At 42.8% G+C, this 13,753-nt stretch overlaps 6 protein-coding genes across 7 annotated transcripts; 5 read left to right on the forward strand and 1 right to left on the reverse strand.

The window, feature by feature from the left end:
* Window positions 1-1,143: 1,143 nt before the first annotated feature.
* Window positions 1,144-6,494, reverse strand: LOC113710719 (zinc finger BED domain-containing protein RICESLEEPER 2-like). 2 transcript variants are annotated; one of them, XM_072069822.1, is made up of 5 exons: window positions 6,163-6,494; window positions 5,919-6,051; window positions 1,666-3,764; window positions 1,478-1,555; window positions 1,144-1,354 (listed from the first exon to the last, which is right to left on the reverse strand). In XM_072069822.1, exons 2-4 carry the CDS (start codon window positions 5,980-5,982, stop codon window positions 1,514-1,516), a joined length of 2,205 nt encoding a protein of 734 aa, XP_071925923.1. In that variant the 5' UTR covers window positions 5,983-6,051; window positions 6,163-6,494; the 3' UTR covers window positions 1,144-1,354; window positions 1,478-1,513. The 2 variants fall into 2 exon arrangements, with proteins under 2 accessions (XP_071925923.1, XP_071925922.1); XM_072069821.1 differs by having other exon boundaries at window positions 1,144-1,363.
* Window positions 6,495-7,309: 815 nt separating this feature from the next.
* On the forward strand, window positions 7,310-7,915 carry LOC140015902 (uncharacterized). Its single transcript, XM_072068738.1, has one exon. It carries the CDS (start codon window positions 7,310-7,312, stop codon window positions 7,913-7,915), a length of 606 nt encoding a protein of 201 aa, XP_071924839.1.
* Window positions 7,916-8,719: 804 nt separating this feature from the next.
* Window positions 8,720-9,325, forward strand: LOC140015903 (uncharacterized). The gene has a single exon (XM_072068739.1). The coding sequence runs from the start codon at window positions 8,720-8,722 to the stop codon at window positions 9,323-9,325; it is 606 nt and encodes a 201-aa protein (XP_071924840.1).
* Window positions 9,326-10,129: 804 nt separating this feature from the next.
* Window positions 10,130-10,735, forward strand: LOC140015904 (uncharacterized). Its single transcript, XM_072068740.1, has one exon. It carries the CDS (start codon window positions 10,130-10,132, stop codon window positions 10,733-10,735), a length of 606 nt encoding a protein of 201 aa, XP_071924841.1.
* An 804-nt stretch (window positions 10,736-11,539) lies between these two features.
* On the forward strand, window positions 11,540-12,145 carry LOC140015905 (uncharacterized). The gene has a single exon (XM_072068741.1). It carries the CDS (start codon window positions 11,540-11,542, stop codon window positions 12,143-12,145), a length of 606 nt encoding a protein of 201 aa, XP_071924842.1.
* An 804-nt stretch (window positions 12,146-12,949) lies between these two features.
* On the forward strand, window positions 12,950-13,555 carry LOC140015906 (uncharacterized). The gene has a single exon (XM_072068742.1). It carries the CDS (start codon window positions 12,950-12,952, stop codon window positions 13,553-13,555), a length of 606 nt encoding a protein of 201 aa, XP_071924843.1.
* The last annotated feature ends 198 nt before the right edge of the window (window positions 13,556-13,753 follow it).

Here is a 13,753-nt window from a genome sequence, read left to right on the forward strand (position 1 = left end):
ATTAATAGCCTCAAGCCGCATGTTACATTCAGTTTTTGAGAGTATAGAATAAAATTTCCAGAATTTCGTCCATTCCTTGTGGCAAATTCCCTTAGCTTGTGAAAGCTAAGTTGAACATCCTAGAGTTGATCCTAGGCTGTTCTTGACTTATCAATCAAGCACACATACTTGATTGTGGCGTCCTCTACCGTTAAATCTGTTCTTGAGTGGTCCAAGTTCAGGTTCAACTCCATCCAATCTTCATCGTGTTCCTCTAGATCCGAAGTTGCTTCCGCGTCTCGCATCAAAAACTTAGAAGCCAATTAAAGTCTTGGAGGCTTGGAGCCACATGGACAAAACTTAGAAGCATGCCATTGCATACAGAGGACAGAACCTTCGGCAGAGGTTTCAAACCTTCAACAAGCTTGGGGAATCAGATGCAACCTTCCACTGCACTCTGCCCAGCAACACGCACGACAGGAGAGACAGCAACCATAACAACGATAGCAACTGTGATGAATTGATCCAAACCAACCATAGCAACTGTGTTACCCCATGGCACATCCTCAACTGTTTCCTGCTTCTTACCCATCCAAATAACTATTCTTTAGACATTCTTAAGTCTTAACATTATAACATACAAGTCCTTTTTCTCTCACGGAACATAGTTGGGACCCATGATTCTAACCTTCATGCCAGTGGCACTTTTTCCAGAAAACACACGGCCAAAAGTAAAGAAAACACACAGACACACACATCCTCAATACAATCAACCACCACCAATGCACCATCAGTAATACGAAGGGCAGCAGTCACCTCAGATGAGAAATCAACATGCCCAGGGGAATCTTCATGCCAGTGGCAATTTTTCCAGAAAACACACGGCCAAAAGCAAAGAAAACACACGAACACACACCCTCAATACAATCAACCAGCACCAATGCACCATCAGTAATACGAAGGGCAGCAGTCACCTCAGATGAGAAATCAACATGCCAGGGGAATCAATAAGATTAATAAAGATTCAAGATTCAAGAATTCTATCTTCCAAAATTCAGAAATTCCGCAAACGAGAAACCAATGACAAACAAAAGGACAAACACAATGGCTAAAGAAACACCATACGCATGCAGAAACTAAGTGGCCATGATCCACAATTCCATATTAACATTTCAGCATTAAACATAAGCAACAACCTGTTCTCAACCTCATCAGAATTTCACGAAAATACAAAAATGAGTGCTGCAGCCAATTGAAAGGAAAAACTTAGGGAAATTTTCTGGAGTCTAATGAGCATTTAGAAGCTCTTGTTTGTAATCTGGTAAATGAAACAGCTTGTTTGCTCCTTATGCATCTTCAAACTTCGGTGTACAATCTACAACACCTAGCCATACACAAATGACAAATCAACCAACTTATGTACAATTTAAATTTAAAATTTGAACACAACTTATGGCAAATTAAGAATAAGAAAATGAGAATTCACAAAAAGATGGACCTGATTTTCAGCAAAGTAGTTGCTCCTTACACAACTTCAAGCATTGGGCAGCTCATATTCTTTGAGAGCTTTCTGTGGCTGCATTTAGGTAGTGGAAATGCAAATAATGTAATACTTTAAAATCAATAAACAAACTAATAAATACTAATTTATCTCTGCAATAACAAATTCATATAGATATAACTTACTTTCAATTTCTTTTTGACCCCGTGTAAATTTCTACACCAATCGCCTGCACACATTAATGTTTGGACTGTCTTCGGAGCAAGTGAAGCACGGTATGAATCAATCACCCTAGTTCCAGCACTAAAGGTGGCCTCAGATGCAACGGTAGTGATAGGAATGGCCAATACATCAGCCGCTAACTGAGAGAGTACCGGGTATGCTGATCGGTTGATTTTCCACCAATCTAAACAGTTGAAATCCTTCAGATTTTGTCCAGGAAGTTGGCGAGGCTTGTCTAGGTAATCCACCAACTCGCTCTTATGGGGTTCATCGGATTCGAGTTCACCACAATACTCATCCAAATCATCCCAATAGTCAGCACTTGCTCGAGGTGGACACACTATTTCGGATGCAGGATTTAATGAACAACCTGTCCCTGCACTTCCACTTGTAGCCATAGCAACGTACTCGTCATAAAGCTCAAAGATGGCTTTTCGAACATATGTGATATTCTCTTGAGCTTCATATGCGGAATACATCTTAGGGAAGGCAAACTCTATTGCTCGCATTTTCTGTCTGGGATCCAAGATAGCTGCAATGGACATCAAAAAATTACACTCTTTCCAGTATTTGTCAAACTTGAGCTTCATTCTTGTAATCATACTCCGGACAAAATCATCTTCATCATTCACTCGTGCATCCAAGAGTTTCTTCACCTTTAGAATCTCAGGGAGGAATAGATTGCTAGTTGGATACTCACTCCCCGAAATTATGTGTGTGGCTGTGTAGAACTTCTCTAAAATGGTGCAAACTTTCTCAACCTTCTCCCAATCCTCTGAAGATGGACAAGACTCATAAAGGGGCTCTCGAACTTGAAAACGAGGAAAAACCTCTTTATATTTTATAGCACAATTCAACATTTCATATGTTGAATTCCATCTCGTCCTACAATCATGGAGCGATTTGTTTCCAGGAATTTGTAGGTGTTGAGCAATTTCTGCAAATAGCAATGCCCTACCATCAGACTTGTTCACAAAATCCACACTATCTCGAATATTTTCACAAATATCTACTATATCCTTCAAGCCATCTTGAACCATAAGGTTCAAGATATGGGCGCAACAACGAACATGAAACAGTTTTCCTCCACCCAAAAGCTTCTTGCATCTCCCGAAATCATCTTTCAACAATCTCACGGCCACATCATTGTTTGAGGCATTGTCCACAGAAATAGTGTGAATTTTTCCCTCAATTCCCCATTCCTTTGCACACTTGAAAACTGCATCCGAAATCTCAACTCCTCGACGTGGTGGTCGAATATGAACAAAATTTAACACTCTCTTCTGAAGCTTCCAATTTCCATCAATCCAATGTCCGGTCACCACCATGTATTCAATTTTTTGATTCTTTGATTTCCACATATCGGTGGTCAAGCTAACTTTTTGTACATGCCTCAACAAGTTCTTCAACTTCTTTTTCTCTATCTCGTACACCTGTGTACAATCTTTTTTAGCTGTCATGCGTGAAATCTTTTGCCACTCCGGCCAGCCGCGTTTCATCATTATGTTGAAACCCTCTTCCTCCAAAATTGTGAAAGGATGCTCGTGCATCAAGATCCAATGTGCAGCAGCCTCTCTCATTGTTTCCATATCGAATTTGCCAGTGTGCAATGATGGTACAGTTGGAAAACGCTCATTCGCTTGCTGAAAGTTTATCTTTGTTTGCCGCTCGGCCTTTCTAAGCTTGGCTTTTCTAACGGAACAGTTTTCCCGATGCCTCCACATGCTGCTGGTTTGTTTAGTTTTTCCCCGATTCAATTTCTTACTACAATGTTTACAGATGGCATAATATATGCCATTTTCTTCCAAATCATCGAAGTCTTCCCATGCCTCAGATGTTTTATTCCTTTTAGGCACTCGAAATTTACCATCATCTTCAGCTTCATCTCCTTGCTGCCTATTGGTGTCTTCGGTTCCCTCTTGTTGTGTTTCACCACCCTCTTGTGTGGGATCATAGGTATCACGGCTTACAAATACTGGGCTGTTAATCATGACTGGTGTGGATGAATCGGTCCCAGACACATGTGGTATTGAAGAAACCTCGGGAGGACTAATAGACATGCCTTTAATAATAAACAAACATTTACATTAAAATGAGTTCCACTTCAAATATTTTGACACGGAGCATTAAATTCAAATCAAACAGACATTAGAAGAAATAGAAAATGACACACAAGCACCCAAATCTAGAAAACAGCTCCCAAAAAAATTGAAAATGACACACAAGCACCCAAATCTGGAAAACAGCTTCCAAAAAACATTCATATCAGGGCTAAAGTTCATAGCAAATTTAGATCTTATATAATATTTCAATGCTATGAAAGTATGAAGTATAAAACAATTCATAATAAAGGTAAAGAGAATATCAATCAAATCAGTATCAGTCTCAAAGCAATTACTCACAACAGAAAATAAAATTTAATTTGATGTGAGTGTTAACACTCAAAAGCGGAATAGATTGAATTCTAAAAGCACATTACCCAGAATTCTAAAAATAAAAAAGAAGTCAGATTGAAAGAACTCAAATGTTAAATTTGACTGAGAGCTGCCAATTTTTTTTTTTTTTTGAAAACTAACCTAGAGACTCAGAACAGTTTGAATAAAGAAAGACAGCTGAGCCTGAAAAATGCAAATGCAAGGAAGATATCAACACTAACTGAGAGCATTTCTGGCTTCAAATAAAAAAAGGTGAAAATTTATGATATATTTCTACCCCACATCCCTAAAGATTAAACTATGGTTGACTTCCAATGATTGTGGATACCATCCTACTTTTTGAAAGAAGAAAAAATACTCATCAGAATCAAGTAAAGTCCGAAAGAAGAAAAAATACTCATCAGAATCAAGTAAAGTCATAACTAGACAAAAAATGTATTTAGTAGTAATGGAAGATGCAAAGACATCAATTGAAATTCATCCAGATCCTATAAAACAGTACCTGGAAATTTGGGAAGATATGAAGAATGTTCGACAAAGATATCTGTAGTACTTGCTGGAGGATAACAACAAAGTTATTGACTATATACCCAAAAAGAAGACTTATTGCTTGGGTGTGGAATGCACTAGCAAGTAGTATATGGTGGTCCTCGGTTTTCTTTCATATGTACAAAAAAAATGACAATATATGCAGAACAATTTGAAAGATATAAGAAAAGTTTCCACAAAAAAATGTGGTGATACTGGACAAAATTGCAGCAAATCAGAACAATTTTAAATTTATCCTTGAGCTAAATATCCGGAGAAACTAAAATTGTTCACTTGCATGATAGACTTAGGTGGTATTTCAAAACAGAAAAAGAGGTTTAAGTGTTAAAGTACTTTCAGATGACTATATAACTCTAAAAAGTGAAGTTCACTAGTCAACAAAATTATTAAGCTAAGCAATGCTTTAGGTCTCGCATGAGAAAGAATATTCTACAAAAGAAGAGGCTACACCTGTTTTAGAGATTATAATACATCAAATTAGGTCTAACAAGATGGATGTCTAGCCGATCAAAAACAGATCATGCGAATGACATCAATCTAACAGATCATGCGAGTTGATATCCCAATAATGTTTTGGATCTTAAACTCATTTACTATTGATGCCAGCCACCATCTCATCTTGAAATGGATATTATGGTATCCCATTTTTTTTTAATTTGCATTGGATAAAATCAGAAAGCCTTTTGTTTACATTTTCTTATTTTTATCAACGAGAAACAAACAAAAGGAATAGGTCAATCAGATTCAGAGCTGAGTTTAGGAAAAACTTCAGGGCCCAAGAGAAAATTTGTATGAAACTTCAAGCACTACTGTAGCAATAAAGCCTGAAAGTTTTGATAAGATTTCATATATATTCGGCAGGGAATCATAAAGGGGGCTATTAGAAGCTTTGATATGTCTTCAGATTGAGAAACTTTTGTACTTTATGACGTATCCCCTTTTCTGCAGTTTCCTATTCCATGCAGTGTTTTGTTTTCCAGGAAAGGTTAGTTTTAGTTCCGATTGAGAAACTCTTGTTTTCATGCTGTTATTGACCCAAGTAAAAGATCTTTTAGTTTAACTGCATAAGCTAGCATCAAAATTATTCTCCAGAGAATATTCTCATTAATCTCATTAATATACTAGCTAATTAACACTTAATAATCCAACTTAAAGCAAATTTCTGAAATCAGTGCATTTTCACATCAAAGAAAAACCCATAAACATGTTAGAGCCAATGTCAAGAAACTTACCAATTCTTGGAGCTATCGCGCCAACCACCGAATCACTTGTTGAAGGAATCGAGCTGCCCTCCATTTCCTCAAAATTCCAGTACAGCAATGGAGAAGGAATGGGATACGGAAATTGAATATATTGAATCGCAGGCTGCAGCCCCTAATTTTTTTGGTTAGGGTTTGGAGATTAAAAATTAATATTACATTTATAAAATTTAACCTCATAATGCACATATTTACTACACAAATGCACAATAAGTACCTTAATTTGTCAAATGCAGCTGTTGAAATTGATGGGTTTTGATTTGATTTGAAACCCCCACTCAAAGGTCGGCTGCTCAGTGCTCACGCTGCTACCTACTCCAAGTTGAGCTAAACTGCTGAAGTGTTTATAGCTTTAGATGATCAGTTGTGACTTGTGACAGTTGAGGAGATGAGCCAAAGAATAAGAGATTGCGATTTGAGAGAGGCTGAAGAGGAAGGAACGGCCGAACGAAGAAGAAGAAAGAACTGTGAAGGATGAATTCGACGGAAGCTTTTTCATTTTTCGTTTTTAGTTTTCCTCATTTCATCAGAATTCTCGAGCCAAAATTACTTATTCACCCTTGTTTACTAATTGGCAGGGAACTGCTTAAGCCCGTAAATATTCTAGCTAACAAACCTAAAAGAGTAATTTGATATATAAACTAAAATAAAAAATATATATGTGCTACCGAGCTCGAGCTACTCGTCGAGCTCGAATTTCTGACTCCTAAATACTCGAGATCAGCTCGTTTACTGTAGCAAGTAGATCGAGATTGACTCGAACTCGAATTTGCTCGAAATCGATTCGAGTAGCTAATCAAGCTACTCGCGAGCTCGATTCAAGCTACTCGAATTCTCTGCACCCCTAGTTTGTACACACCTCTACCTATCCCTTCTGAACCAGGGGTTGACATTTCAATGGACTTTATACTTGGTCTGCCTTGGAGTAAAAGAGGCCATGATAGTATTTTTGTCATTGTTGACCGATTTTCTAAAATGAGCCATTTTATCCCATGTCATAAGACGGACGATGCTACTCACATAGTTGATCTCTTCTTTAAGGAAGTTGCCGTTTGCATGGTGTACCTAGGACCATTGTGTCTGATAGAGATGTGAAGTTTCTCTCTTACTTCTGGAAGACTTTGTGGGGGAAGTTGGGGAGTAAGTTGCTATTTTCTACATCCATTCACCCCCAGACCGATGGCCAAACAGAGGTCGTTAATCGCACATTGTCTACATTACTTAGGGCCATCATTAAAAAGAATCTCAAAACTTGGGAGGAGTGTTTACCCCACGTTGAGTTTGCTTATAACCGTACCATCCATAGTGCTACACAGTTTTCTCCATTTCAGATTGCTTATAACCGATTAACTCCTTTGGATTTGATGCCTTTGCCGTTGTCTGAGCGTACTAACCTTGATGGCAAGAAGAAGGCCGAGTTTGTTCAGGCTTTACACCAGCAGGTGAAGGCCAACATTGAAGGTCGCACCCAGCAATACCTCAAGCATGGCAACAAGGGTCGGCGTCGCATGGTGTTTAACCCAGGTGACTGGGTCTGGTTACACCTGCGCAAGGAGCGTTTCCCTGTCCAGCATCACAACAAGTTGCTCCCTCGTGGAGATAGACCATTCCAAGTTATGGCGCGCATCAATGACAACGCATACAAGCTCGATCTTCCAGGTGAGTATAATGTCTCGGCTACCTTTAATGTTGCTGACCTAAGTCCCTATCTTGCAGATGATGAGGTCGATTTGAGAACAAAACTTTCACAAGAGGAGGGGAATGATGAGGAGGTCGGGGGAGCCATCCAAGTGGAGCAAGTGAAGATACCATTGGGGCCTATGACACGAGCTCGCACGAAAAGATTGAACGAGACACTACAAACAGTGGTTCGTGCGGGCCAAGAGTCGAGTGGAGAGCCAAAGGCCATCGAGGGCCTCAACGAGACTAGGCTTGTTGGCCTAGTTTCGGCAATCACTGAAGCTCAGTAGCCCATGAGACATTATTAGTTTAGTATAGTGTAATAAAGAGGTCCAACAAGCTTGTGGTCGGGACCTTCGTCGTTGTTAGTCCTTGAGTCAATGGGCTAGGCCATATAGGCCGCATAGTTAGTCCCTACGCGGAGCTGTACAGGGGTCTCGCTGCCATCGAAGTGGAGCAAGTAAAGGTGCAACTAGAGCCATCGTCCGTCTATTGGCCATGCATGAGGCGGGACGTGGAGCGAGTGGTATCACGCTGCATCACCTGTCACCGTGCCAAGTCCATGCTCCAACCCTTTGGTTTGTACACACCTCTACCTATCCCTTCTGAACCAGGGGTTGACATTTCAATGGACTTTATACTTGGTCTGCCTTGGAGTAAAAGAGGCCATGATAGTATTTTTGTCATTGTTGACCGATTTTCTAAAATGAGCCATTTTATCCCATGTCATAAGACGGACGATGCTACTCACATAGTTGATCTCTTCTTTAAGGAAGTTGCCGTTTGCATGGTGTACCTAGCACCATTGTGTCTGATAAAGATGTGAAGTTTCTCTCTTACTTCTGGAAGACTTTGTGGGGGAAGTTGGGGAGTAAGTTGCTATTTTCTACATCCATTCACCCCCAGACTGATGGCCAAACAGAGGTCGTTAATCGCACATTGTCTACATTACTTAGGGCCATCATTAAAAAGAATCTCAAAACTTGGGAGGAGTGTTTCCCCCACGTTGAGTTGCTTATAACCGTACCATCCATAGTGCTACACAGTTTTCTCCATTTCAGATTGCTTATAACCCATTAACTCCTTTGGATTTGATGCCTTTGCCGTTGTCTGAGCGTACTAACCTTGATGGCAAGAAGAAGGCCGAGTTTGTTCAGGCTTTACACCAGCAGGTGAAGGCCAACATTGAAGGTCGCACCCAGCAATACCTCAAGTATGCCAACAAGGGTCGGCGTCGCATGGCGTTTAACCCAGGTGACTGGGTCTGGTTACACCTGCGCAAGGAGCGTTTCCCTGTCCAGCATCGCAACAAGTTGCTCCCTCGTGGAGATAGACCATTCCAAGTTATGGCGCGCATCAATGACAACGCATACAAGCTCAATCTTCCAGGTGAGTATAATGTCTCGGCTACCTTTAATGTTTCTGACCTAAGTCCCTATCTTGCAGATGATGAGGTCGATTTGAGAACAAAACTTTCACAAGAGGAGGGGAATGATGATGAGGTCGGGGGAGCCATCCAAGTGGAGCAAGTGAAGATGCCACTGGGGCCTATGACACGAGCTCGCACGAAAAGATTGAACGAGACACTACAAACATTGGTTCGTGCGGGCCAAGAGTCGAGTGGAGAGCCAAAGGCCATCGAGGGCCTCAACGAGGCTAGGCTTGTTGTCCTAGTTTCGGCCATCACTGAAGCTCAGTAGCCCATGAGACATTATTAGTTTAGTATAGTGTAATAAAGAGGTCCAACTAGCTTGTGGTCTGGACCTTCGTCGTTGTTAGTCCTTGAGTCAATGGGCTAGGCCATATAGGCCGCATAGTTAGTCCCTACGCGGAGCTGTACGGGGGTCTCGCTGCCATCGAAGTGGAGCAAGTAAAGGTGCAACTAGAGCCAACGTCCGTCTATTGGCCATGCATGAGGCTGGACGTGGAGCGAGTGGTATCACGCTGCATCACCTGTCACCGTGCCAAGTCCATGCTCCAACCCTTTGGTTTGTACACACCTCTACCTATCCCTTCTGAACCAGGGGTTGACATTTCAATGGACTTTATACTTGGTCTGCCTTGGAGTAAAAGAGGCCATGATAGTATTTTTGTCATTGTTGACCGATTTTCTAAAATGAGCCATTTTATCCCATGTCATAAGACGGACGATGCTACTCACATAGTTGATCTCTTCTTTATGGAAGTTGCCGTTTGCATGGTGTACCTAGCACCATTGTGTCTGATAGAGATGTGAAGTTTCTCTCTTACTTCTGGAAGACTTTGTGGGGGAAGTTGGGGAGTAAGTTGCTATTTTCTACATCCATTCACCCCCAGACTGATGGCCAAACAGAGGTCGTTAATCGCACATTGTCTACATTACTTAGGGCCATCATTAAAAAGAATCTCAAAACTTGGGAGGAGTGTTTCCCCCACGTTGAGTTGCTTATAACCGTACCATCCATAGTGCTACACAGTTTTCTCCATTTCAGATTGCTTATAACCCATTAACTCCTTTGGATTTGATGCCTTTGCCGTTGTCTGAGCGTACTAACCTTGATGGCAAGAAGAAGGCCGAGTTTGTTCAGGCTTTACACCAGCAGGTGAAGGCCAACATTGAAGGTCGCACCCAGCAATACCTCAAGTATGCCAACAAGGGTCGGCGTCGCATGGCGTTTAACCCAGGTGACTGGGTCTGGTTACACCTGCGCAAGGAGCGTTTCCCTGTCCAGCATCGCAACAAGTTGCTCCCTCGTGGAGATAGACCATTCCAAGTTATGGCGCGCATCAATGACAACGCATACAAGCTCAATCTTCCAGGTGAGTATAATGTCTCGGCTACCTTTAATGTTTCTGACCTAAGTCCCTATCTTGCAGATGATGAGGTCGATTTGAGAACAAAACTTTCACAAGAGGAGGGGAATGATGATGAGGTCGGGGGAGCCATCCAAGTGGAGCAAGTGAAGATGCCACTGGGGCCTATGACACGAGCTCGCACGAAAAGATTGAACGAGACACTACAAACATTGGTTCGTGCGGGCCAAGAGTCGAGTGGAGAGCCAAAGGCCATCGAGGGCCTCAACGAGGCTAGGCTTGTTGTCCTAGTTTCGGCCATCACTGAAGCTCAGTAGCCCATGAGACATTATTAGTTTAGTATAGTGTAATAAAGAGGTCCAACTAGCTTGTGGTCTGGACCTTCGTCGTTGTTAGTCCTTGAGTCAATGGGCTAGGCCATATAGGCCGCATAGTTAGTCCCTACGCGGAGCTGTACGGGGGTCTCGCTGCCATCGAAGTGGAGCAAGTAAAGGTGCAACTAGAGCCAACGTCCGTCTATTGGCCATGCATGAGGCTGGACGTGGAGCGAGTGGTATCACGCTGCATCACCTGTCACCGTGCCAAGTCCATGCTCCAACCCTTTGGTTTGTACACACCTCTACCTATCCCTTCTGAACCAGGGGTTGACATTTCAATGGACTTTATACTTGGTCTGCCTTGGAGTAAAAGAGGCCATGATAGTATTTTTGTCATTGTTGACCGATTTTCTAAAATGAGCCATTTTATCCCATGTCATAAGACGGACGATGCTACTCACATAGTTGATCTCTTCTTTATGGAAGTTGCCGTTTGCATGGTGTACCTAGCACCATTGTGTCTGATAGAGATGTGAAGTTTCTCTCTTACTTCTGGAAGACTTTGTGGGGGAAGTTGGGGAGTAAGTTGCTATTTTCTACATCCATTCACCCCCAGACTGATGGCCAAACAGAGGTCGTTAATCGCACATTGTCTACATTACTTAGGGCCATCATTAAAAAGAATCTCAAAACTTGGGAGGAGTGTTTCCCCCACGTTGAGTTGCTTATAACCGTACCATCCATAGTGCTACACAGTTTTCTCCATTTCAGATTGCTTATAACCCATTAACTCCTTTGGATTTGATGCCTTTGCCGTTGTCTGAGCGTACTAACCTTGATGGCAAGAAGAAGGCCGAGTTTGTTCAGGCTTTACACCAGCAGGTGAAGGCCAACATTGAAGGTCGCACCCAGCAATACCTCAAGTATGCCAACAAGGGTCGGCGTCGCATGGCGTTTAACCCAGGTGACTGGGTCTGGTTACACCTGCGCAAGGAGCGTTTCCCTGTCCAGCATCGCAACAAGTTGCTCCCTCGTGGAGATAGACCATTCCAAGTTATGGCGCGCATCAATGACAACGCATACAAGCTCAATCTTCCAGGTGAGTATAATGTCTCGGCTACCTTTAATGTTTCTGACCTAAGTCCCTATCTTGCAGATGATGAGGTCGATTTGAGAACAAAACTTTCACAAGAGGAGGGGAATGATGATGAGGTCGGGGGAGCCATCCAAGTGGAGCAAGTGAAGATGCCACTGGGGCCTATGACACGAGCTCGCACGAAAAGATTGAACGAGACACTACAAACATTGGTTCGTGCGGGCCAAGAGTCGAGTGGAGAGCCAAAGGCCATCGAGGGCCTCAACGAGGCTAGGCTTGTTGTCCTAGTTTCGGCCATCACTGAAGCTCAGTAGCCCATGAGACATTATTAGTTTAGTATAGTGTAATAAAGAGGTCCAACTAGCTTGTGGTCTGGACCTTCGTCGTTGTTAGTCCTTGAGTCAATGGGCTAGGCCATATAGGCCGCATAGTTAGTCCCTACGCGGAGCTGTACGGGGGTCTCGCTGCCATCGAAGTGGAGCAAGTAAAGGTGCAACTAGAGCCAACGTCCGTCTATTGGCCATGCATGAGGCTGGACGTGGAGCGAGTGGTATCACGCTGCATCACCTGTCACCGTGCCAAGTCCATGCTCCAACCCTTTGGTTTGTACACACCTCTACCTATCCCTTCTGAACCAGGGGTTGACATTTCAATGGACTTTATACTTGGTCTGCCTTGGAGTAAAAGAGGCCATGATAGTATTTTTGTCATTGTTGACCGATTTTCTAAAATGAGCCATTTTATCCCATGTCATAAGACGGACGATGCTACTCACATAGTTGATCTCTTCTTTATGGAAGTTGCCGTTTGCATGGTGTACCTAGCACCATTGTGTCTGATAGAGATGTGAAGTTTCTCTCTTACTTCTGGAAGACTTTGTGGGGGAAGTTGGGGAGTAAGTTGCTATTTTCTACATCCATTCACCCCCAGACTGATGGCCAAACAGAGGTCGTTAATCGCACATTGTCTACATTACTTAGGGCCATCATTAAAAAGAATCTCAAAACTTGGGAGGAGTGTTTCCCCCACGTTGAGTTGCTTATAACCGTACCATCCATAGTGCTACACAGTTTTCTCCATTTCAGATTGCTTATAACCCATTAACTCCTTTGGATTTGATGCCTTTGCCGTTGTCTGAGCGTACTAACCTTGATGGCAAGAAGAAGGCCGAGTTTGTTCAGGCTTTACACCAGCAGGTGAAGGCCAACATTGAAGGTCGCACCCAGCAATACCTCAAGTATGCCAACAAGGGTCGGCGTCGCATGGCGTTTAACCCAGGTGACTGGGTCTGGTTACACCTGCGCAAGGAGCGTTTCCCTGTCCAGCATCGCAACAAGTTGCTCCCTCGTGGAGATAGACCATTCCAAGTTATGGCGCGCATCAATGACAACGCATACAAGCTCAATCTTCCAGGTGAGTATAATGTCTCGGCTACCTTTAATGTTTCTGACCTAAGTCCCTATCTTGCAGATGATGAGGTCGATTTGAGAACAAAACTTTCACAAGAGGAGGGGAATGATGATGAGGTCGGGGGAGCCATCCAAGTGGAGCAAGTGAAGATGCCACTGGGGCCTATGACACGAGCTCGCACGAAAAGATTGAACGAGACACTACAAACATTGGTTCGTGCGGGCCAAGAGTCGAGTGGAGAGCCAAAGGCCATCGAGGGCCTCAACGAGGCTAGGCTTGTTGTCCTAGTTTCGGCCATCACTGAAGCTCAGTAGCCCATGAGACATTATTAGTTTAGTATAGTGTAATAAAGAGGTCCAACTAGCTTGTGGTCTGGACCTTCGTCGTTGTTAGTCCTTGAGTCAATGGGCTAGGCCATATAGGCCGCATAGTTAGTCCCTACGCGGAGCTGTACGGGGGTCTCGCTGCCATCGAAGTGGAGCAAGTAAAGGTGCAACTAGAGCCAACGTCCG

This window comes from Coffea arabica, chromosome 10c, assembly GCF_036785885.1.
Source record: "Coffea arabica cultivar ET-39 chromosome 10c, Coffea Arabica ET-39 HiFi, whole genome shotgun sequence".
Lineage (NCBI taxonomy): Eukaryota > Viridiplantae > Streptophyta > Magnoliopsida > Gentianales > Rubiaceae > Coffea > Coffea arabica.

What these genes read in the sequence shown, in the direction of transcription:
- LOC140015904 (XM_072068740.1), top strand. Translation starts at nt 10,130, where the DNA reads ATGCCTTTGCCGTTGTCTGAGCGTACTAACCTTGATGGCAAGAAGAAG.
- LOC140015905 (XM_072068741.1), top strand. Translation starts at nt 11,540, where the DNA reads ATGCCTTTGCCGTTGTCTGAGCGTACTAACCTTGATGGCAAGAAGAAG.
- LOC140015902 (XM_072068738.1), top strand. Translation starts at nt 7,310, where the DNA reads ATGCCTTTGCCGTTGTCTGAGCGTACTAACCTTGATGGCAAGAAGAAG.
- LOC113710719 (XM_072069822.1), bottom strand. Translation starts at nt 5,982, where the DNA reads ATGGAGGGCAGCTCGATTCCTTCAACAAGTGATTCGGTGGTTGGCGCG. An exon ending in CGCGATAGCTCCAAGAATTG is followed by an intron (nt 3,765 to 5,918) that starts GTAAGTTTCTTG and finishes TTATTATTAAAG; the next exon opens with GCATGTCTATTAGTCCTCCC. An exon ending in GGGTCAAAAAGAAATTGAAA is followed by an intron (nt 1,556 to 1,665) that starts GTAAGTTATATC and finishes ACCTAAATGCAG; the next exon opens with CCACAGAAAGCTCTCAAAGA.
- LOC140015903 (XM_072068739.1), top strand. Translation starts at nt 8,720, where the DNA reads ATGCCTTTGCCGTTGTCTGAGCGTACTAACCTTGATGGCAAGAAGAAG.
- LOC140015906 (XM_072068742.1), top strand. Translation starts at nt 12,950, where the DNA reads ATGCCTTTGCCGTTGTCTGAGCGTACTAACCTTGATGGCAAGAAGAAG.